Source organism: Brachyhypopomus gauderio, unplaced genomic scaffold (genome assembly GCF_052324685.1).
Source record: "Brachyhypopomus gauderio isolate BG-103 unplaced genomic scaffold, BGAUD_0.2 sc47, whole genome shotgun sequence".
NCBI lineage: Eukaryota > Metazoa > Chordata > Actinopteri > Gymnotiformes > Hypopomidae > Brachyhypopomus > Brachyhypopomus gauderio.
The window spans coordinates 2,468,461-2,492,874 of NW_027506873.1; the positions used below are offsets into that span (position 1 = coordinate 2,468,461).

The 24,414-nt window shown below is 45.8% G+C and overlaps 1 protein-coding gene across 3 annotated transcripts in view; it reads left to right on the top strand.

Annotated features, from left to right (window-relative positions):
* The first annotated feature begins 5,943 nt into the window (after window positions 1-5,943).
* The window catches only part of sez6a (seizure related 6 homolog a), a 109,238-nt gene continuing 90,767 nt past the window's right edge, over window positions 5,944-24,414 (top strand). For all 3 annotated transcript variants that reach the window (XR_013124285.1, XM_076986479.1, XM_076986481.1), the window contains exon 1: window positions 5,944-6,332. Coding sequence is in view for 2 of the 3 variants with exons in the window: in XM_076986479.1 (XP_076842594.1) it covers window positions 6,248-6,332 (85 nt within the window). In the remaining variant the exon portion in view is untranslated. The remainder of the gene's footprint in view (window positions 6,333-24,414) is intronic.

Genomic DNA, 24,414 nt, shown 5'->3' on the forward strand with positions numbered 1-24,414 from the left:
TATGCCACAAGTGCCCACAAACATATCTGAGCAGTGTTTTCAGCTTGTGTCTGCAGTCTCCTGCCAAGACATCTTTCACTACGACACGGACAAATAACAAATCCAGACGCGCCGATCCATTTCGTCCCCTAAGCAACTGCCGTCCTAGCAACACCCTGGTACACGGACCTCCTCATCTGCTCCTGTGGTGCGATCCTCAACTCGTTATTTTTGGCCAGGTGATAGACAGCGAGCCTCCCGCTCTTGTTCCCATAGCGATGCAGCCATCATAATCCTGCCGTGAACCCGCGGTCCCAGCTCTAGTTAGCTCTGCTGCTCCCCGCTCCCTCGTACGCTTGACTGACTGCTAGCCTCCCTCTCACCCCTCTACCCCGCACACGGCCGCCTGACTGTCCTGCTCAGCTCTGAGGTTCACGCACATTTATGGAGTCCTGGCCGATCAATACGAGGCGGAATGTAAAGGTGCATTTTTGACCAATGCCGAGAGGAGGTGTTACGTTAGAGGAGCATCGCCGCGGTGGGCGTGCGTGTGGGAGATGGGCGGAGACCAGAGAGAGAAGGGTTTAATGGTAATAGCTGGTTAATTGCTTGTATGGAACTGAAGTGTGGAGCTGAGTTATGGAGATGTGTGTGTCGTAGTGATTTGACATCGTTACGTTCCCTTGTAGAGGAGGCCCTCCTTGCTATAGACCACGAGTCCAACTCACGGCCGGAGCACCACCCGATGATCTGATCTGTTCTGGTGAAGTGAGCTGAATGCCATCCGCTGTGATGCTCAGATGGTTTCTTTAAAAGCTTTATTGAGCCTCCACGTGTTGTTCTGATATACCAGGCGTATAACAGGATTAAATTGCTGTTGTTTTGTCACCCATTTGTACACCTACCAAGGGGCGGGCAGCACCTGGACCGGCCCACCGCCTGTAACCGGAGCAACCATCTCCGGGCTGGCGCTATGAGATCTGGTGCGCATGACCTTGCCACCCACGTACCTTAAAGTCCAGAGCTCATGAATATTCAAGCAGAAAGATGCACAGTGAGATCATTTGCACTCTCATAACTGCATATCAAGCAGGTGAGAGCACCGATTTTCTTTACTCATTTAACTCGTGAAGAGGGAGGATTTTCATATTTGATTTGATTTTATTTTATTTGAGGGTAGTGGCGGTCTGTGTGTTTACTGAGTGGTTGATCGCACAGCTCCGTGCACTGAGCCGGGCCATCTGGGCATAATTAACTCCAGGTCCGAGTCCCCCTGCTCTGCAACTCGCTTGATAACGTCGGTGGTCTCCTCAAAAATCCAGAGCCCCATTATCAGGTGCCAGATCTCTAGAGAACGTGTTTGTTTTCCCATTTTGCTCGTTGCAAGCACATTCTGAAGGTGCGATTGTGTGTGGATGATAAAATACAGCAGTGTTTTTTTTCATCTTTTGCTTTTTAAACCATTTTGGGGCAGTAACGTGCTGCAGTTAGATAGAAAAACAGACTTTTAAAAAATTTACTGATGACAGGAGGACTGAGCCAATGCACGCATGTGTATGTGAATACTTGTGCATGTGTGTCTGCATGCATACGTGCATGTGTGTGCACAAGCTTGTACATGTCTATCTGTATGTGTGTGTGTGTGTGTGTGTGTGTGTGTGTGTGTGTGTGTGTTTAGGGGTGTGTGCATGTATTTTTTGTGAGCACATGTCTGTGTTTCAGCATGGCAGTGTCCTCTTTCTAAAACCAGAATCACCATCTGTCAGCCATGAAAAATCAATCCCACAGAACTCACAGAAGTGTCACAAAGTGCCGCAGTTAAAACAGGCCTTTAGGTTGAAGACATCTCCGTTCTCTTTACCTTTAATTCATAACTCCTACATTGGAAACCATGCAGAAAGTATATACTGTTTCAACAACCATAAGTTAAGCTGAGAAACCCATCTGTAGTCTTGGCTGTTATGATGTGGGTTTGTTTCTCTTCTATTTCCATTGAGCTCTGTCATTTTCAGATTGAGATTTAAAATGGCTTGGAGCAGGATTTAGCTGTGTCTTTGCAAGGCGTTAGATTTCGCAATCTACTGCGAAGAGACTTCTGCGTGATAATAACCCCAAACAAATCAAACAACTTTGAACTGTCTAGAGAATCCCAGACACTCCAAAGTTCCCCACATTAACATATTAACATGTTGTTTATTGTCCCGAGTCAGTTCATCCTCCCCCATGGAATAATAATGGTTGTTATAAGAGCCCTGGATAATGTTTGGCGCTATCAGAGGCACAAGTTAAAAGTCCTGAGTGATGTATTGGAGTGGGCTCTCTTCCTGAGGTGCAGGGGCAGTGCAGCAGTGTCTGGGAGGTCCAGTCTGATGTCACAGGGGAACAGGTCCTGTGGGGAGTGGATACATCTGTGTGTGTTTGTCTATTATTATTTATTCAAAAATAAGAAGCATGTCAATCACAGGCTTGAACAGACTGCCCAGCCCCCTGTGGGTGACAACTCTCTCAAATGGCATGCTTTCATTATTTCAATTGAACCCAGTGCCACTTCTACTGCAGGGATTGTGGGAAAAAAAAACTCTGGGAAAAAAAAAAGAATGAAAACAACCTTTGCCATATTGTGTTAATGTCAACATCAGGCTGACATGGGGAGAATTTCCTGTTTGTGTGCATGTGTTTGTGTGTCTGCGCGTGTGTGTGGGTGTGCTCCATGATGGCTGTGGTGCACTGTGCTCTTAACTGTCATTGAGCTGGATGGTGCAGGACCAGCTGTGAGTGGGCAGGGCCTGATTCTGGTGGGTGGGCTTCTACTGTGGGTGGGCTGAACGTGTGTCTCAGATCAATAATCAGAGGGACATACAGACATTACGAATCAAACTAAACAGTGCTACGTCGATACAAGAGAAAGTGTTGGCACAGAAAGGGAATGAACAATGACATTAAACAGTGCTTTTACAGATTTGATGTAAACAAAATGGAACTATAAAAAAATCATTACAAAATGGCCTAATGTTTACGTCAATAGCCCAAATTATAATTATCTCATGTCTGTGTGATGTGAATGTTTTTCCCTGGTGGGAAATAGTGGGAAGGCAGTATCACCGTGGGCTGACTGGCAGGCAGTGGTCTTCTGTCAAGGCTGGGGGCACTCTGTCTCTGACCCACTGACCCGGAGCACGCGCCACGAAGACGTGTTGCACCTGGCGAGTGAGCGCTCTGCCTCCCAACCTGCCTTCTCTGCCTCCACGGCTGTGGGATGCCTTGCTGGCTGAGCGCAGAGTGATGGCTGAGGGGCTGCCTCACTCTAGACGAGAATGGGTGGTCCCAGAGGAATGGGGGGAGGAGCTAAGTCAAGGAGGAGTACTCAAAGGGGCTCGCAAGGACACGGTGTCAGCAGGAAATGTTGAGACAGGGACGTAGGGCCTAACTGGGACTGGGTCCAATGTTACTCTGCATGGTGTGGATTCAACTCCGCTATCAGCTAGCCTCTCTATTAAACATCTGTCACAGCTGGCTGTCAGGGGTGGGGCCCTCCACCTCCAATGAATCCTAATGTTTTCCTCACACCTGCACTCCATATTTCACGTCAACAACCGTCGGTATAAACAAGTAAATATGTCTGCTCCCCTTGCCTTGACACTAGAAACTCAAAGCTCCTCATTAGGTTTTAGGATGCCATAGTTTGCATTTTCTTGCAAGCATTCTTCCCACTAAGACCTCTGTTTACACATTTCACCCCTGAAAAGCTAGAATGTACCACACAGCAGGGGAAAAGTGGCCAGGTCACAGCTCACAGATGCTTCTATTAATAACAATCTAACAAATGTGCCATCGCTAATAGACTCGGATTGGGGCTGTTTTCCATCACTTGGTCACTGCGTGATGCTTTACGTTCAGACCTGAATGACTCAGTGGAGTTCTGCACTTGTGCTGTGGATGAAGAGGCAGCAGGTGTGTGGCGGTATGAGGGGTCACTCCTGTCAGCACAGTACACCTGAAGTGCTCCAGTGAATGCACTGATAGCATATCTGCCCATCTCTGTCCTCTACTGAGTAAGGACCATGACAGAATGAGCTCTCTCCAACTACATTTGAATTCTGCTGGTGCTACACACAGTAGATTTCGAGTTCACCTGTATTATCTTCTCTGGGTATCTGCTCGTTGCAGACGCATGGACATTGGACGTTATGGAGCATTGTGGTGGAGGGATCTAGACCAACAGAGGAGGTTCTGGTATTACACTTGTATGGTGAAGGCTAATGCAATGTAGATGCACAGCCTGATTGAGCAGGCAGAAAAAAAATGTAAACAAGTAAAAAAAAATGTTTTTTTAAGCACATGGCTAACACCCCAGAAGGCCATCAGTGAGCGTCTGCTAGGGTTCAGAAGATGCTGTTTTTGCTTGGGAGCAACGCCACAGAGTTCCCTTCTTCTGCCAGATGGACTATGCAGCCAGAATGACTTCATCAGGAAGTGCCTAGCAATCCGTCCAGCACTGCAAATGGAAATATATTGAGAGAGAGAGAGAGAGAGAAAGAGAGAGAAAGAGAGCTAGAGAGAGAGGGAGAGGTAAAGGGAGAGAGCGAGGGAGAGAGAGAGAGTGAGAGAGAGAGATGTGGTGATTTAATTGGGTTCGATGAGGGCATGCTGTGAGCTTATTGAGACAAATAAGGCTGGCAACTAAGGAAGGGCACAGGGACTGGGTCTGGATCACATTATAGTTACACTAACAATAGCAAAGGACACCCATATGAACATACACACACACATACACATATGCACACGCACGCACGCACACACACACATACACATATGCACACGCACGCATGCACACACACACACGCACACACACACACACACACACACACACACATACACATATGCACACGCACGCACACACACACACACACATACACATATGCACATGCACGCACACACACACGCGCACACACACACACACACACATACACACACACATACACATATGCACACGCACGCACACACACACACACATACACACACACACACGCACACACACACACGCACACACACACACACACACATATACACACACGCCCGCACACACACACACACACACACACACAAACATTTTTCAAAATGCAGTTTTCATTATCCATTCATTCTTTATTATTTAATATCCCTGAAAAGGTGCCATTTAGTAAAATGCACAAGCCATGTGTGCCCTTTCTGAATTAGTGTGATCTGAGGGGATATGAAGGCCACATACACTAGGGGTGTACACAGAAGAGTCAGAAGTGTGCTTTAAATAGCCCACGGAGACATGTCATTCTGTTATAATGTCATTCTGTCACAACAACTTTAATCGATTTTATGCAGTCAATTATCACTCCCTCGCTATTATAAGCTTTAGCTTTTGTTTAACTTCGTTATGGAAACTCGTTGACCTTAACTGTCCAATCAGTGAATTTCCATCTGTCTGTAAAAACAACGCGCACCCTGAAGTGATCGTACAGCGGCGTAGCAGATAATACCGTCATCAAGCCACCTGGGAACGCCGGTCTTTATATTTCACGGCGGCGATTTTCATTACCCGGGCAGTTTTCCCTTTAACGACACTAAGACCGAACAGAGACGATCGTCGTTAACGGGTTATATTTGTAGAGTCTAATCGCGCCTAATCGAGGAAAGGAAAGCAGGGGTTAATGGACCGGAGTGCCTGTATTCTCTAATAATGTTGCTATGTGTGTGCGCGTGCATTGGCATATATGTCTTGGTTTGCCGTTACTGTACGGCATGCCTTGAGGCTATTTCTTAACTCGAACAACTATCCATTGAAATAACTCGCTTTAATGCTCAGAGGTAAAGTGCGATCCCCACACATCTTATATGCAATTATTTACGTAAGAAATCACGTGACGCTGTGCCCACTCCTAGGACGACAGCGTACAAAGTTTTCAGCACTGCTCAAGTTGTTCCGTTTGCTGACGCTAGGAGCTGTCCGCGGTGCTGAATCGACAGGGCTGCGCTGTCTTCAAGGAGCTGACGGCACTAGTAGCGAGCAATCAGCTTACTGCGCTGACACGTTAAGCGTTCTCCGCGTTTCACATGACTGTTGTCAGATTGCTTACGGCTCGATTTTGTAGGGAATAAGCGTACCTAAGCTACGCCCTGGTGTATGACTAGGGTTTGAAACGGACATTTCATTTTCTATTCTGATATATTTCTACGGGAAATTCTTGAATACAAGGACATTATTTTACGAATCGAAGGGTCCACTTCAGCAGTCATGTGTGTTAGAACTGTTGACCAGTCCAACGTGATCGTTCTGATCTTTCTTCTTGTCGCTTCACTGATAAGCATACGGGTCCAAGGTAAGAAAACGAAACCTCGGTGTTTGCTCTACTTCCTATAATTACTGGTCTGAGTGCCTTCGCGGTAATAATCTGTTCCGGTCAACCGTCGCTCTACAAGTGTGGCAACAGCATTCATTAAACAGCATCGTCTTTTGTAACTTTTATTTTCTGTTTGATTGAAGCTGTAATTCCGCTTTATTCTATGTTTCACTCGCAAAAGTGATAAGCTCTGAATATATGATGAGTGAACGTTGTACTTCGCCGAATTTGAGATATAAGTGAGTCAACGCTAAACGTTCTCTGAGCACGTTAAATAAACAAAACGAGCGTTTTACAGATCTAAAAAGTTCATGTCTGATTCTAAGCAAAATCCAAAAAGAGCGTCACGTGCGGTTATTTGAAACATTCAGAGGTTCAACAAGTCAACTGATATCTGAGCTCATAGTTAATTGAAAATATACCCGCGATTACCATTAGGATCAATACAAACCTGAATTTGAACATTTAACCTGTAGGTTTGTATAGATTGCTTTAAACGTTATATAGTTAAGTAAGTAACCTAAAGCCGTATTTAAATATAAGTGCATTACTTTCTCAAACGCAGGTTTAATATAGCAAGACAGGTCTGTTGAAAGAAACGTGCCCAACAGATATGCGATACTGTTATACACCACAATTAATATTTTGTCACTATCACATGCCCATGTGATTCAACTGCTGGAAGTTGCACGTGGATCATAAAACAGACGAATTTAATAAGTCGCTCTAAAGCAAGAAAACGGTTTAGAACTTGATAATCCACGCACAGTTAGAACAGATGACGCTTTTTTTCGCTTCGGTATAATGAGATTTTAATCCGACCGAATGGAGATTACTGCGTAGGCTCGGTGACACAGTCGGACTAAAGCGTGATTCGGCTTGTTTCCCTTGTCGGGGAAACAAGTCGTATAATCAAACCTTTTTATAGGCCTTATGTGACTTAAACCTCTGTACATGTATCTGGGTGGCAGTCTATTTCTAACGCGGGGATTATCAAGATGGTAAGCAAGACTTTACGACGCACGGGCGTGTGGAAGAGGCTCTCACCTATCTTCGTGCTACTAGTGGCCCGTGGCGTCGTCTCCATCGGTCGCTTTAGCTTGGACATTCTCTGCACTAGACATAAAAGCATTAAAACAAGTGCGTGTGTGACGCACATCGCTTGTTGTCATTCAACGTTTAAACGGCACAGGCAGGCTTGAAATCCTAGGGACTCCTTTATATAAATTGGACTGCAGTCCGTGGAAATTTAGTAGAATTAACCTTCACCTTGATCTTTTCATGTAAATTTCTGCACCTGCTTAAGACATCAAAATTTTCCACTTATTGTTTTGGACCCAATACCTCAAACCTAAATCATTATTCATTACACAGATCATTTAAAATAATGTGAAAATTTCAAATTTGCATATTTAGCGTTACTGAGTACAGATGTTTAAGATGTAAAACTTGCTTTTGGTGTAAAAAGCACAACGTTTATTTTTTGAATGCCCGTGTTTTTTAGCCTTCTGCGTTTATATACCATGTATTTTTGGACTTAAAATTATGATATTACTGTCAATCCTGATGTCATTTTTGGTGATCAGTTTGCTTGTTTTTGGTGATTTTGTTTGATTGTCTTGATTATCACATACAAGTGTTTCATCATTCTTTTGAATTCTTCATATGGTGGCTGTGATTCACCCTACAGGTTTGTACAGATAGATATGAGCATGTATGCACCTCTGTGAGTGTATGTACATATTACTGTGCTTAACTATATGATCACAAATGCAGCAAAATTCCAGACACTGATATGAAACCACAATTTCACATTTCTGCCAGATGCACAGACTAACCAGGGCACTTTGTCACTTATTACGCAGAGTAACTGATCGCGTTCAGAGAAATAAAACGTGACCCGACGTGTCAATTGAATGATTTGCGAGACGACTCTATGCTGTGCTGGAGGTTTGTTATGGCCGTAGCACAGATGCCCTTCATCTCTCTTCATCCTCAGTATTTTGGAGGGATGGGGGTGCAGAGGAGTATATCTGGAGCCAGAGGAGTATATCTGGAGCCTGCGTGATCAGCAGCAGCAGAGCTGGGATCGGTTCTGAGATCTGTTTTGAGATCTATTCTGAGATCTATTCTCATTTTACCCTAGTGACCTGCTGCAGATACATCGATTTCACATTTCAAACTCATCTTTCACTCCACATCCTCTTCATCCAGTTGTGGCAGGCCTTGCAACTCAATGAGTGGAATATTTATTTATTTATTTGTGCATTAATTTATTTAGTTATTAATACTTTTAAAATGAATTTCCCGACTTCTGGAAAGTGTTCCAGAGATTACTGAATCCCAGCTGTTTGGGTGCTTTGAAGTCCAGATTAAAAAGCACACTCGTTTTTTAGCTTTTACTGAGCTCACTGGATCCTTTTAAAGATTTTACTTTATATATCATCCTTGACAGCCACTGGGTGTAGTTTTGTTGGTATTGGTTTATTTTTTTAACATCATCATGAAACTGTTAGTGTTGAGTTTGTCCTGTGAGGAGCACCTCAACACAAAGAGCTTAAAGAGATACACTGTACACACATTAAGGTCCTTATCTGTGCTGAATATTTGTTTTCAATATCCAGCTATAACGCTCTCTTAGGAGTTTGTGATACCAAACAGTAATTACAGGGCAACGTCTGATTTCTGACATTTTAAGATGGCAATAATCAAACTCATAAATCTAATTTTGTGGGATCCAGATGTATTATGTCTTTATGTGGAGACACCTCATAAGGCGTTCTGAAGACCAGCATGCAGACAGTGTTGCGTGTGATCTGAGCAGAATCTCACTGGAAAGTAGAACCTGTTCTCCAATTCCAACCTCAACCAACACATGATCATCTTCATCTTCCTCCGTTACACATGATAATTTTCATCTTCCTCCGTTACACATGTATGAGCTATTGCACTACCTTTAAATGAGGTCAGAGGCACTTTCGTCCTCTCCTTAAAATAGTGTTTCCATCTGATTATGAAGCTTGTCCAGTGAGTGGAAGATTCTCACCTCGTCTTCCTAGCAAGATCTGCATTTCCTGCCCAAAACCGGAACCTTCCCTTCAAGTTCCATTAACAGATCATTTTAGTTGCTCTCTGTATTATTATATCTCTGACATTCAGAGAGGAGTGGCACCTGAAGGACAGAGGGCCGAGATAGCGCTGCCTACCACTTAATCGCCCATCATCCCTGAATATCTCATTCCGGAGGAGGGCTCAGAAAAGCGCTCCGACACCTGTTTTTCAGATTACCGGTGATTAACTTCATCAAGGGCTATTCAGCGACTGAGCACTGTCATAATTAGTGCTTCTTTCCTTCTGCCTGTCAGTGGCAGTGTGTGTGGCAGAGTGCCCTTGTTTGTGCCGCCCGCCGCATGTCTGAAGATCTTTAGCAGGTGGAGCGGAAGGGCTAGTTGAAGCACCTCCCTACCCACGCTCATGCCCCTCTACTCAGGAGAGAGGAGCCAGCCAGGCTCTCATTTCCCACTCGCTCCTATAATTCAGCACCTCTCAGGACGAAGGTGTCCTCTGAAAACCATTAGCAAGCCTCGGGTCTTTTATTATGACAGCGGCGCTATGGAGCGCGAGCGGTCCGTTTCTAACGGTGCCGACGATGGCCTTTTGTCTTTTGGTATATTGAGGAGGAGAATGGTGTCACCACTGACAATGGGCTACTTATTGTACTCGGTCCTCTTCACGCTTCTTGTATTTTCGAAGCCGGGATTTTTATAGACGGTCTCTGCTGTTCTTCTGGAGTCTGTAACAGAGGAGCGCTGAATGGGCTCTCTGTTAGGGCAGCTGGTCCGTCCCTGTCCAGCGTATGACTGGATCTCTTGTCATCTCCCCTCTTCTTCCCCACTAAAGTGCACTACAGGCCCTCACAGATGAGAGAGAGACACTTATATAAAAGTCACAGGGTGGAGGATTTAGAAAAATCACAGGCGCATGTTAGGTCATCGCTGCTAGCAAACGCTTCAGGGTTTGGAGAAGCCGGGGAGGGTTGAGAGGGGGTGCAACACCATGGTGATCTGAGCGAGTGCGTTTTTCAGACATGGCCATGGCAACAGCTCCCGGCCCTCCTCGCCTTATAAACGTACTGATGTAGCATCTCATTTGCAGACCACAGGATGACCTCGGTGCTGGCTGTCCCTCTGATCCAGTTGCTGTATCGATCTCCTAGCTGGAGGAGAACAGGAGGGGGAGGGGGGAAGAACCCCCAACACCCAGCGGGCCGTGTAGTGAGTTTTACAGCTCTTACACGCCGTGCCACGCACACGTCCCGCTAATCAGGACAGGCACCTGTCTCGCACGCTCCCTCCCCCCACCACGAGTGGTGCCAGATCCCATCAAAAAGAGCCTTCATCCAGGACGGAGGCTGCTAGACCACTGCTAAGGCTTATCAGCTCTCAGCCGAGACGCTGTGGCCGAGACGTAACGGGTTCGGTGGTTCTCACTCTGGCATTTGCGCCGTTTGACTTTCGTACGCTCCCTCGACCCCTGACCCCTACTGTGAGAAAAAATGGGCTCATCAAAACAGGGTAAACGTAACCTAAGTATCAAAATGAATGAATACAACTAACGAAAAGATCCTGACAAAAGCAGCATGTCTGTCTCCCTCTGACCTTCCTAACCAACCCTATTGTCAAACGCTAGACTTGGACCGAAGCCGGTTCTGAACCCTCGGACCTTACGCACCCAGAGCGGTCCGTCGGAGCGGACATCAAAGCTCCGCTCCTGACCCGCACGTGCCGCATTACACGCCAGTTCTCCAGCTCCACTGCCAAGCATCTAATATGCCTTTCACTATAAAGGCAAAGATGAAAGCAGAGGGCATTGCTGAAATACCCCTGGTTTAGCTCGAAATATCGGCATGTCTGGCTGAGGGCCATGATTTCAGAGCAGAAGAGAAAGAGAGCATAAAACAGAAGGGACGTTTCAGCGCTGGCCTTTGATCAGTTTGACTGGTGTGTCACCACTCAGAACAGCTCAAGTGCCTGTGTACCTGATTGGCCGCTGCTCCACGTACGTGAGGCCCGCGTGCTTATGGCCATTATCCTTTTCAGATTTTTTTTATCTACCTCCAACCAAGGGGCAAAATGCCACCAGTCTCCAGATGGAGGAGGGGAGGTGGGGCTGAAACCACAGTGTGAAGCTCTAGCTCCAAGTCATGCGGAGCATTTAGTATTCAAATTCTACTTATATGATCTAACACCTGGGCTGACCAGGGCCTGTGGGTCACGGTGCAGCTGTCTGTGTGCTTCTGGGTGGGCATGTGTGTCTGCAAAGTGATAGAGGAGGTTCAGGTTGTTTACCACAGGTCTTCAAAATCATGCAGGCTGGAGGGATTTCTTATGAATCATTGCAACAGGACAAGGCAAACTACAAAACACTGTTGTACACAGAGAGGATACACACACCCACACACACACACACACACACACACACACACACACACACACACACACACACACACACACACACACATCTGTAATAGAGATGGATAGAGCAGGGAAACTTTGTTTCTCTTTGCTTCCATGCAGTCCAGACCCCGTAATTGGTCAGGACGATGTTGACGGAGTGTGTTGTCAAGAGCAGTACCATTATTACCTGTGCCAGGTTACTTTTCTTTAGATGAGCTATTTATCAGTGTGAAAAACTGTTGGGAGAGTAAAGTATGCAGAATTTCAATTATTGTTGAAAGTAAATAGCAGGAAATTAGAATAGGCTTCATGGTGTTGGACTTCACCCACTGAACATTCCATATTGCATTGTCCCTTTCATAACTAGACTTGTGAGTACATGTATAAGCTTTCAGTTTTAATAGCTATTATCTGCAGGCAATGTTCTTAAGTATCAGTGAGATTGATGACAGACCCAGACTTCAAGCATGCATATATCTCATATTCAATTATCACAATACATGCTTGTAATGTGCAATGTGCACTGGTCTAATGTCTCTCCCTGTTACAGGTGTATGATTATATCTCTCTGTTACAGGTGTATGACCGTGTCTCTCCCTGTTACAGGTGTATGACCGTGTCTCTCTGTTACAGGTGTATGACCGTGTCTCTCTCTGTTACAGGTGTATGACCGTGTCTCTCTCTGTTACAGGTGTATGACAGGTCTCTCTCTGTTACAGGTGTATGGCCGTGTCTGTCCCTGTTACATGTGTATGACCGTGTCTCTCTCTGTTACAGGTGTATGACAGGTCTCTCTCTGTTACCTGAGTGTGATTGTATCTTTCTGTGTTACAGGTGTATGACCGTGTCTGTCCCTGTTACAGGTGTATGACAGGTCTCTCTCTGTTATAGGTGTATGACCGTGTCCCTACCTGTTACATGTGTATGATTGCGTCTTCCTTTTACAGGTGATGTTTGATTATAAATAGCCACAAGTAACACTTTTTAAACCCGTGCTCAGTGTGATTTAGTTATCCAAAGTTGTTACAAAATTGTGTTACTTGAAAGTTAAATACACACAGCAAATCCCAGAGGAGCCCCTGTGATCCCCAGGAGAACAGCTCGGCCACTGGGAACAAATACGTCTGATGGGTTTCACTCAGCTTGTTTACCACACACACACACACACACACACACACACACACACACACACACACACCTCTTTACATGCCAAGCACCTGCAACCCAACAACCATGAAATTAGAATATTTAGGAGGGAGATTAAGAGTTGACATTTAGACTTTTAAAATGTCACATTTAAGCCAATCGACCTCCTAATCCTGCCTGTCTGTGTGTGACATTATTTTGTTTCTGTAAGCTTCCTGGGGGGTTCTCTTCCTCTTCCCCTATATAACGTCTCCACCAGACGTTCTTGGGCTCCTCGGTGAAGGCTTTAAGCAGCCCATACCTTTATTTAAGGTAGATGGCATAACACTTTCTGTAGGATCATCATGTGTGGACTGAAAAGTGAGCAGAAAGTGAGCATAAAGTGAGCATAAAGTGAGCAAAATTAAAATATGTCATAGGGATGAGACTAAACACATCACGCATGGTTATTATGTCGTATCAAGGACCTGTTTCCTAAAAGCCTTGTAATGTTACAGCACAGTTGCACACACCTTTTTTTTCTTTTTTTACATGTCTTTGTGTTGCAATGAGGTGCAACTCATAGCAGAGAAGCTCTGGCATTGTGAAAGATAAACAGCACCTTTGTATTCTGACAGTGACCTTTGGGGTGGTGATATTGCATGGAATCAATTTTCTAATGTTCCTTACTTGAACTGCGTGACAGACAGATACATTTTCATCTGCAGATCAGACTGGGTCAATAGAATGGCTCTACGTGGCTGTGTATCTCCACCATGCGCAAGGACATTAGTGAGTGGCACAGACCAGGTAATCACAAAGATGAGAAGGAGCATGTAGAATGTTGAGCTGTAGCGAGCACTCCTGGTCCTCTGAATGTACGGCATCTGATATAATCCCGGGGGTCAAAGATGGCGCCCCACTGCCATTAGAGAAGCATGCAGAGATCCTTCGAGGTGTCTCCAAGAAACAGCTGCGTGGAGCTAAGGTGGCACAAAGGTTTGGGAAGATCAGGCCTGTGTTGTAGCTCGTCAAATCGATGTCAAATGAGGACGTTCCCTGTCATAAAAGCTGTGAGAACAGGGGAAATCTGATGCGTCTTTTCATTTGAGTGTTATGAGTGCAAAAAACAGGGACATGGTATAATGTCCAGGGTGGTTATAGATTGACAGGTGTTCATCCAGGAAATGAACCCAAACCTTCAGCTTCCGTTCAATTGGCAGCTAAATCTGTATCAATCAAAATAAACTGGCTAGAGGAGACAGTAATTGCAGTGTAACCAGCCACCAAAAATCCTTCCAATATAAAAAAAAAAAATCTCCATATGGATCTCCAGGTTATGGGAGAATTTAATTTTACGAATCAGTGGAATGTTGCAAATGTAATGTAGGAGTCCTGGCTGTGGGATCGGGGCGTTGGGACTGGGTAGACCTTGGTCCAGTCAGACGCGAAACGTCCTAAAAACCAAGCGAGCTGTGCTGCTAGTGGAATAACTCATTTTGAACATCCCCTGTAGACATGTTTTGTCATTCACGATAAATAGGCAGACTTCAGCGATGTCACCTGTGACAGCCGCAGGGGCTAAAGTACCAGGACAAAAATACAGGCAGAGAGTTTGATGCTCTTTGGGCTTTGCTCTGTCCTATTTTAGAGAGGACCGGTGTGCATGAAGTTCTCTCTTCCTGTCAGTTAGGTGGCCATGTCTGGCCTCGGACAGACACCATGACACTCATCACGTCACCCCCAGAACACAGAGAACACGATGATACAGTCGCCCAACATGTCATTCTTTACTCCCCTATTCTCTGGTGGTGTGGGAGAAGAGGAGAGTCAACCATGTTGGCTGTTAACCAGGGTCAGTTAACCAGGCTGTTAACCAGCTTCAGTTAACCAGGTCCAGTTAACCAGGCTGTTAACCAGGTTCAGTTAACCAGCTTCAGTTTACCAGATCCAGTTAACGAGACTGTTAACCAGGTCCAGCTAATCAGGCTGTTAACCAGGTCCAGCTAACCAGGCTGTTAACCAGGTTCAGTTAACCAGCTTCAGTTTACCAGATCCAGTTAACCAAAAAGGGGTCAGGATCCCAGGGGTGAGGCTTATAAACACTCCTTGCATGCTCAGATTGGGGTTATATCAACATTACGAACACAAACACTGTGGGTGGTGGCCGAATGGCCTCTTCCTATTGGAGAGACCCTGGCTGGGCCAGAGGGAAGGTTTAACATTGGCTCCGCCTCTCTGGGCTCCCGGGCGGCCAGAGAGGGCTGGTGAGAAGCAGCTCTCTCTGTCGGCCAGCCGGTGGTGCGAAGCGATGTGTGATGTGCCAGTAATCGAACTGGCTGTTCTGGGGAGCTGCATCAGGCAGGAGGGTCTGAGGATCCATCTGTGTTTTTTTAATACAGCAACAGTGGGAGGAGCTACGGAGCCTTGGTGGTCCCGAAGGAGGAGGCACGGGGCTGCTGGCACTAGGCCAGCGAGAGTCAGGAGAATCCCCCAGAATAAAGGCGGGAGACGGCAAGGCAACCACAAACCTTCTTTATCTTTCTTTTTTTTTAACACTTCTAAACCGCCGCTGACCAACCAGCACATTTGTAGATTCTTTATCAAACCTCATCTAGAGATATTGACCAGTGGATGGTCTCCATCTGATTTCTCTCAGTTTTTTTTATCCATCATTTTTGTTAGAACAGAAGAACAGACCAGTAATTGGTCTGTGTGTGTGTGTGTGTGTGTGTGTGTGTGTGTGTGTGTGTGTGTGTGTGTGTGTGTGTGTATGGAGAATGATGGCAGCATTGTTGTGTTACACTTATCATAACAATTATTTAAGAGAAAACAATAAGTGGGGTCAACAGCATGTCAGGCACAACTCCATCTGTTTTCAAGAAGCATGATTTGGGTATATCTGTCTGATATGCATCTACAGTGTCAAGAATTTACCGGAATGTCTCATAGCTTTTTAATGCACATTCGAGGCTGTTTGGCTGTATCATGGATGTTGGCCATCGTCGGGTCTGCGTCCCCAGAGTCTTCAGAAAACGCTGAGATGATCTGTATGCAAAGCAATTTATGGCAATGCGGAAAACATCCTGGCAGTCAGGCTTGTTCTCCATCTTGCTGTTATTTCTCTAGGTTGTGTGTGTAAGCAGGTTTCCTTTGATTTGAATAGACAGGATGGCAGACAGAGAGAGAAGGGCATGAGTGCACGAGGAGGATGAGGCTGACCTTCATCCCAGCGCAGAATAACTAGAGCTGCTCCTCTACTTCTAGATCAGACACAAATACACACACACACACACACACACACACACACACACATCTAGTGGCATCCACAAACGCACCAGTCATCTGAGGTCTCTGATGTTCCCTGACCCCCCCTGCCCTCCATCACTTAGGTGTGACAAACAATCCCCCCCCCCATGGTTGTGGCACAAACGCAACACTTAGAGCCCCATCACAGCCTGACACTTCCTGCCCAGGAACCAGGGGAGCGCGTATGGCAGGAGTGTTGGAGACATACAGAGATCTCTCCACCCCACTGTTGCTCCGATGCAATTACCTTTTGTTAGTGGAGAGAGCGCCCCCACCCCCACCTCCTCCCCACCTCCTCCCCACCTCCGCCCTGCCCCGCCTCGCCTCGCTGTTCTGCTCCATGGCCCCGTGCTGGCAGTGTAATCAAACAGCCCTCAGCCTTCGTCTGCAGCTTACCATTGTGCCTCTGTGGCTTGGTAGTGCAGCCTTGGGGGGGGTGGAGCTAGGGGAAGAGGCGTGTCCTAGCGGTTGCTACGGCAAGGGGTGTGTCGACGGAACTGATGCACCCGCAGGGCCCCGTGTGGCCTGGAAGATGGAGTGGGTGCTTCTCAAGGAGAAGGTGAGAGGTGAGATGTTGGAGCACAACATCTCTCTCACTTTCTCTCCCTTTTGTATAAATAATCATGTACATTTGCATGCTTCATAAATATATAAAATAATATAATTATATAATAAAGTGTAGTGAGTAGATTTAACTACAGCATCAGGATAGATACAATGGTCAGTGATAATTTAGGGATATAAAAGAATCTTTTCTTAAATTACACTCCCAGAACACATCGGTGGGTCCAGATTCTCAGTGCTCACACTTGTGATGTAACTTCCATCATACCATTAGAGGGGTTACTGGATATTGCCGCAAAAATTAAGAATGAATTAATTAAATACATAAAATCCTGAGGGTGAAAAAGTTATGGCTGAAATTGTGTCATTTTTGAGAGCCACAAAGTCCTGCATTGCCCCCTTTGCTGTTTGGCTTCTCTTTCAAGGGTATCCCGCTAAATCCCTGCGTGTTTAGGGAGAGAGGTTAGAGGCAGTCTTCTTTCAGGAACAAGCAGATTGGGCCTTACATGGGATCACGCCTGCCAAGCAAAGTGGATTAGCCACCCGCTGTTATTAGGGCTGGGGGTTTATCCCATCTCCAAACTGGTCACGGAACGCTGTGCTGTCGGAAGCCTCAGAGCCTCACACCCCCCCACCCCTGTTTATCATTTTTAGAGAGGCTCTATGTCGGACCGCGTGGAGTGTTCCATGCAGGAGCCACAGGACGCGGCTTGCAGGACGAGCACCAGGCCGCCCCCGCCACCGCCCGTCCCAGACAGCACAGCGTTTGCTCTTGGGCGGGGATAAATAACAGGGCCCTTGTGGTAGCAGCTCCGCACAGGATCCGCGCCGTGGCTTTAGATGAAGGAGTTCCCATTCGGTTGGTCTAATCAGAGTACAGCACAGGCTCCTGAGCAGGCTGGGTAACCAATTTCAATCTCCACTGACTAATCCCGTGTCTCCGAGACGGCAGCAGGAGTCTTTGCTGCTCGTATGGATGCCTGCTTACGACTCATAACGCTAATGTAATATTCTCGGCAATTTGATTATTATCGCACCGCATTGTATTATATTACCTTGGGTCAGGTCATATTGATTTAATGTATTGAAGAGTCGGATATATACACACAAATATGCTTTTGCATGCATTATGTATCTGTGTCTGTTGTAACAGACATTTTGAGGATATGTAATTGTTTATATAATCTCAAATCATCATCATTAATAAGGTAATGTGCATATATTAATAGGTACAAGTCCTGGCATTCAACAGACTTTAGTCTCTGGGCATGTCTGAGTGGAGTGACTGGAAACTTTGAGTGGCTTGGTTAGATAGGGAAGCAGCCCTCTGACTGGAGTTTTTTTAACACACAACACTGTATGCTTACAACATAAAACACTGTTGTTTCTTGCAATCATCTCGCACGCGCGTGACACTCTGAACCGCCCCAACAGTGGCGGAAGACTCTGAAAGGGAGGCTTCCTTTTTTCCACGGAGTGCTGCCATGTGCCACTTGCAGACAGACTTTTTCCAGGACCCAATGTCCTGCAGCGCACAAGCTGTTCTGTACACATTTTTTTGGGGGCATGAATGAGGAATGATTGACGTCTGTGCCACTTTGTCTGAATGCGAGCTGACCATTAATGTTTCATGAGCTCTTGTCCAGGGCCCGAGCCACAGGAGGGCTCACTCAGGTCTGGACCAGTACCCCCCCCCCCCCCAGCCCACACGACCCCACGGGGCCACGTCCGCCTCGCTCACAAGAGAGGCTGATGAGGGAGCTGCCGAACGCAGCCGCACCCGCCGGCCACAATGGGCTCGTCAATTTGGGCCCTGCCTCTTTGTGAGAGGAGATACGCGCGCTGCAAATCAGGAGAAGGACAGATGCGGCCTCTCCACGCTCCGAGGCCGGGGGAACGGCAGGCGTGAGGAGGGGAGGGGGGCAGAGAGGACGGCTGTCTCCTTACACCTTCACCCAGTCGCAGAAGCTGAATATTTTCTAATTCAGATTAACTTTGAAGAGAAGAAAACTCCTTCCTCTCTCTGGGCTGCCAAGGACAGCACGCAGGACCAGTCATGTTCCTGAATAATGTAGTTATTCCCCTGGACATTGTCGTTATTCTACTGGGTTTTGTAGTTATTTTCCTGGATGTTGTGGTTTTTCTCCTGGACATTGTAGTTACTCTCCTGGATATTTTCTGCTGGGTTTTGTAGTCATTCTCCTGGATACTGTCGTTATTCTACTGGATTTTGTAGTTATTCTTCTGGATATTGTAGTAATTTTATGTCATGTCTAGCCCCGCCCCCACCTGTCAGTCATGTCTTTGTTTTGTTTCTCCATGTGCTCATGTTTTGGTTTTCCCATGTGTTCTCTTGCCACGCCTCTGTCTGTAACCACGCCCCTTGTTATCATTGACACTTGTTCCTAATTTAGTCCCCTCATTATTCCACTGTACTTAAGCCCTGTGTGTTTGGTCTTTCTTTTCTTTGTTTTGTCTGATGGTCACTGTGAGTGTCATAAGGATTTCAGAGTATGGTTCATGGTTGTTCGGTTGGTCGTTGTCTGTTTTGTTACTTTTCTGTATGTATGTATGTATGTTACTTTTCTTTATGTACAGACTTGGGCAACACGGTGACTTGGTGGTTAGCACGTTTGCCTCTCAGCACTGGGGTCTTGGGTTCAAGTCCCTATCTGAGTGGAGTTTCCTCTGGGATCTCCGGTTTCCTCCCACAGTCCAAAAATATGGAAGTTAGGTAAATTGGCAGTCCCTGACAAATTCTCCCTGAGTGTGTGTCTGTGTCTCACTGTTCAATAAAAAGTAGTGTCTGAGTGTCTGAGTGTGTGTGTGTGTGCTTGTATGCCCAGTGGTGGATGGTGCTCTGCCACTAGGGTCTGTCCTCTCTCCCCTTCCTGCACCCCATTCAGTCCCCCAGGGGGCTGTGGATCCCGGTAGAGAGTACGCTGTGCGCAATTGGCTGCCGCTTCTCGCCGGTGTGTATGTGATTGGTTGTCTGTGACTTGTACCTGTGTTAAAAGTGCCTTGGGTATTCTGAAAGGCGCTATATAAATCAATATTCATTCATTCATGTATGTCTACACCTGTTGTGTGTGTTTATCGTTTGTCTTTCATTGATGTACCTGGCTTTTTGACCTCGGACTGTGTAAACAACTATGAGACTAGATATGCATCTAATAAATCTTGTGTCTGCCCATTATTCCCACAACGCCGGCGGTGTTACATTCTACTGGATATTGTAGTTACTCTACAAAAACACACATGGTAAAATTGACCTCCATGCCTCTGAACTCCATTTAAACACCAAGGCTGTAGTCATGAACAGTGGAGTGGGTCGATGTACCAGGATGGGCGGGGCAAAAAAAGGCAAAAAATTTAAACTCACTTTCCTGGTAAGGGGTTAAAAAATACACCCATACCCAAAATCATATCAACATAAAGTCGATATTGTGACCAGGGATTAGGAAATTGTTGATTATATTTACTTACAAGGACACTTGGGTATGCAACAGGGACCTCTGCTCTCCTCTCTTCCTCTCCTCTTTCTTCTCTCCTCCCCTCTCTCCTCTACACTCCTCTCTACTCCCCTCTCTCCTCTCTATGTTTTTCATCCTTTCCCACGGTTCAAACTACTCCTCTCCTCTCCTGTCACCCCACTCACCTCCATGTCACCCACTCTCTCTGTACACTCGAGCTCTCCTTACGAGAGTCAATATGAATGAAATATTATCAGTAAACACCCGGAATTTTCTGTCATGATGTTTCTGGTATGAATTATTGTCCTTTTCTGAACTGACAGACAATCATATCCACAAGCAGCACTTCAGCATCTTGCACTGCAGTACACTTCTATCATATGACCAGTATTCATTTGCCTACATTTTCCCAACTTCCGTTTTTTTGGAAGCTGCCCAAAAAACTGGCCAATGTGGCGGCCTCCTTTCTTCAAACGTCTTGCTGACTCACTGTGAAGGAAAGCTGACTGGAATCAAAAATACAACTGCTTGCACTTTATTCAAACAACTACTTTTTTTCAAAAGCTTGCACACATAATTTGCCAGACGTGTCCTATAAAAAACATGTCTGGCCAGAATATCAAAAATGCCCAATGTGTCCAGGACACTTTGTTCACTCACCATACATTGTGTTTGTTTTGGCTGTTTCCTATAGGTCCCACTTTCTTAGATCTTTTAAATGGTTCTGTTCATTCTGAACAGCTGAATGCAGAGGTGTAAGATTATCTGGCTACATAGGTTCTGAAGTCCATTGGTATTCAGGCCCGTAGCCAGCATTGTGATGGGGGGGATCTTTTTCCCCCAAAAGTGGACTTCATTTGGCTCTCTACTCCAATGCCCCCTAAATACACGAGCACACTTCAAACCTTTTATTTTAAACTGGGGTGGGCATAGATTAATTTTTTTAATCTAGATTAACCTCACTGAAATCTTGAAATTAATCTAGATTAATCTATATTAAAATGGCTCATATGCGTGCTACCCAAGTAATGACTAAAAGTCTTTTAGATAGGGTTTCTTAATACAGAGGGTGCATTAGACCAGGGGCTCATCTCCTGTTTCCAAAATGCATCAATGACTGCTTGAGGAAGCTGTTCTACTTTGATACTTGAAGAAAAAAAACATGCTCAATAAAATGTAGGCTACTCGTGTTCAACGGTTTATTCAGTTAAACATGAATTTGTAAGCTTACATACTGTACATTAAAAGGGGTTGATAACATGTTTATTCAGCTAAACATGATATTTGAAATGTAAGCCAACATTTAGTACATTTAACCTCACGGGCGTAATTTGGGGGGGACTTTTTCAAAAGCCGGTTTTGGTCCTCTGCAGTTTTAACGGTTAATAAAAAGAAATATTTAAATAGCGACGAATCTAGCGCTAGGACCATGCAGAAAACGACCGCTCCGAGCTCCGCTCCGGTAACACTTTACGTTCCTAAAAATGAATTTTCCATGAAGCAAACCTGGCGACTTCGTGGCTGCGTCCATGTAAACACACGTACGATTTGTAATTCACAGGTTTGAAAACTCGTTCTCGCCCCTACTGTGCAATTTGGTTAGGAATACAGCCGAGCTAAACTATCAAGTTGAAAGTCATCATAGTTTGCTTACCCATTTTGACCCAGTTCCCAACCCAACTTCAAGAATAGATTAACAGCGATAATTTTTATATCGCCCGATAAGAGTAACGCCGTTAACGGCCCACCACTATTTTAAACATATTATTAATTTTAAGCAAGGTTGCCAACTTTTCAAAATCACTAGTGAGATTAGATTTGGGGGCGGGGAGGGGGTAGTAACTCATTGAATCATAGATGTGGATCAGCGGTAAATAAACTAGTTTTTTTTTTAGCGTGAGAAATCGGAAGTGTGGCATGTGAGCGTGTGAAGACAGTCAAATGCGTGTCTCACGCTCATTGCGTGAGAGTTGGCAACACTGTTATAAGTTTGTTGTGAGTCTGTTGTTGCTGTCCTTATTTGTTCGTCTGTATATTAACCGGAGATTAACAATTCATTCATTGAATAGCCCACCTATCTTGAGGGGCATGTGTGTACGGAGGGAAGGTGCGGGGATTGGGGGGGGGGGGGGGGGGGATCGAACGAACCCTTCGATTCAGCATGATCTTCCAGTATCAAACTGACCTTTTCTGAACTGTCTACTTCTATTTTAAACTGTTCAGTATTGTACTATCATGAGAGTCCTGAGAGATGTCCTGTCCAATCAGTTCTGAGCAATTTGTATTTAAAGCCTTAAGATGTTTGTTTCCCATTCTGACCCAGACAGACAGTTAAGTCGAAAAAAATAAACAAACTCCAAGACATATTCATTATACATCATGTCAATTCAGGAGGTCTGCTGGGATAGATCTTAAAGTTGTTTCCATGGTAATTTGTGGGAGAATCCTCTGTGAGTAGGGCCCAGTGGGTGAGGGTAAACAAATCACCAAAAAAAGCTTGAGGAAGTTAACGAGACGCACAGGGGAGCCGGTTCCTGCCATTAGCAGCTCCGGCTCCTTTTGCTTCTGTTTCTCCCCGTAAGAAACGCGCCTTTGAGGATGAAAGGGCGGCGGCCGGTGAGCCGCGGGCGATGCGGCACACGTGTAGAGGAGAGGGCTGACATACCTACCGCGAGCTTCATCAGAGGCCCTTTTAGCAGAGCGGGGACAGTCGACGTGGGTGGGCCTCGCCAGCAAACCAGGCGAGAGCACGGGCCGCGGTAGGCGTGAACGGCCACGTGTCACCCAATCAGATGGCTGCGGAAAAGAGGATGAAAGGTGGCGTTGGCGTTTTGGCGCCCTCGATGAGGCCTTCGCACGCCTTCGCAAATTTGGGGACCAACCGGGTCCTTGATCTTGGAGTTTTGTGTTGGGAGGCCGGAAGGTGGAAGGAGGTCCTCAGGAACGGTGGAAGATGGGGCATTTCTGGCTGTGGGCCGGAGGGTAGAGGTGGTCTCTCGTTAAAGTCCCTTCCTTCTTCAGCCTTCAGCAGTGGAGTTCTACCTCCTCTCCTGCACAGTGAGCCAACAGGGGGAAGATGTTGCCTCACGTTCCCTTTGAAAAAAAAAAAAAAAAAGCAAAGTGCAGGCAGAAAGATTCTGATTTCAGATATCCCTACGCGAATGTCCGAACAGAGCTCCTGGGAAGGCAGCTTGAAACATCTGCAGCTGGGTTCCTTTTTGGTTCCAAACCTGCTCTTCCAGGAACGGTGGTTGGAGGTTAAACAAAGTGTTTATGAAATGTACATGGGCCAGGCAGAGGTCACAGTGTGGGGGGCAAGCCTGTCAAAGAGAAAAATACGATCCAGGAATTAGCAGCAGCAAGCACTTTTATCTCTCTCAGTACGCTATGATGATGCTACAACACTCATGTATGCTATTATTAGGAATACTTAGTAAATGAGACAGAGAGGGCTCTTTATTCTCAACAGGTTTACCTCTTAAAATCATTGTATAAAACCTCCACAGTGGTCCGTCTGCTGTGTATAGTACTACGCCGCAGGTGCTGTAATTACGCAGTGTTTACAAATCCACAAATGAATAAGAAAAGGCAGATGAAGAATTTATTCTTCACACACTGGCAGACTGACATCACATGCAAATGTGTCGCACTTGCAAGCAAAGAATCCCCATTCACCCAGTCTGACTGTGAAAAAGAAATAAATGAAAGATGGCTGATTGCATCAGCTCCAAGCATGTGTTATGTGTCCTCAAAGAAAGGTTTTTTCTCTTTTATAGCTTATGCTGGTTTAAGACGTGGTGCATGTCTGATGGCCCCTGTTTTCACAGGATATTATGTTCGGTCAAATTTATGTTGAAGGTATTATATTGCAAAGTGCATGGTACCTCGACTATATCTGGCCGAGTGTATCTCATCCATTAGAGAGAGGACGTGACGCACGGAAAGTCTAAAAAGTTTAGCAGTTCAGTGTGGGTTCCCACAGTTAAAAGGTTTTTTTCTTTTATGGTTGGCATCAGGTTGCATCACATAACCACGACTTCGTGGCAGACCACGTCCCTTACAGATTCTGTCACTGCGAAACCTCAAGCTGGGGTGTGAGATACCTATCCATCGCTGGGAGATAACATGGAATAA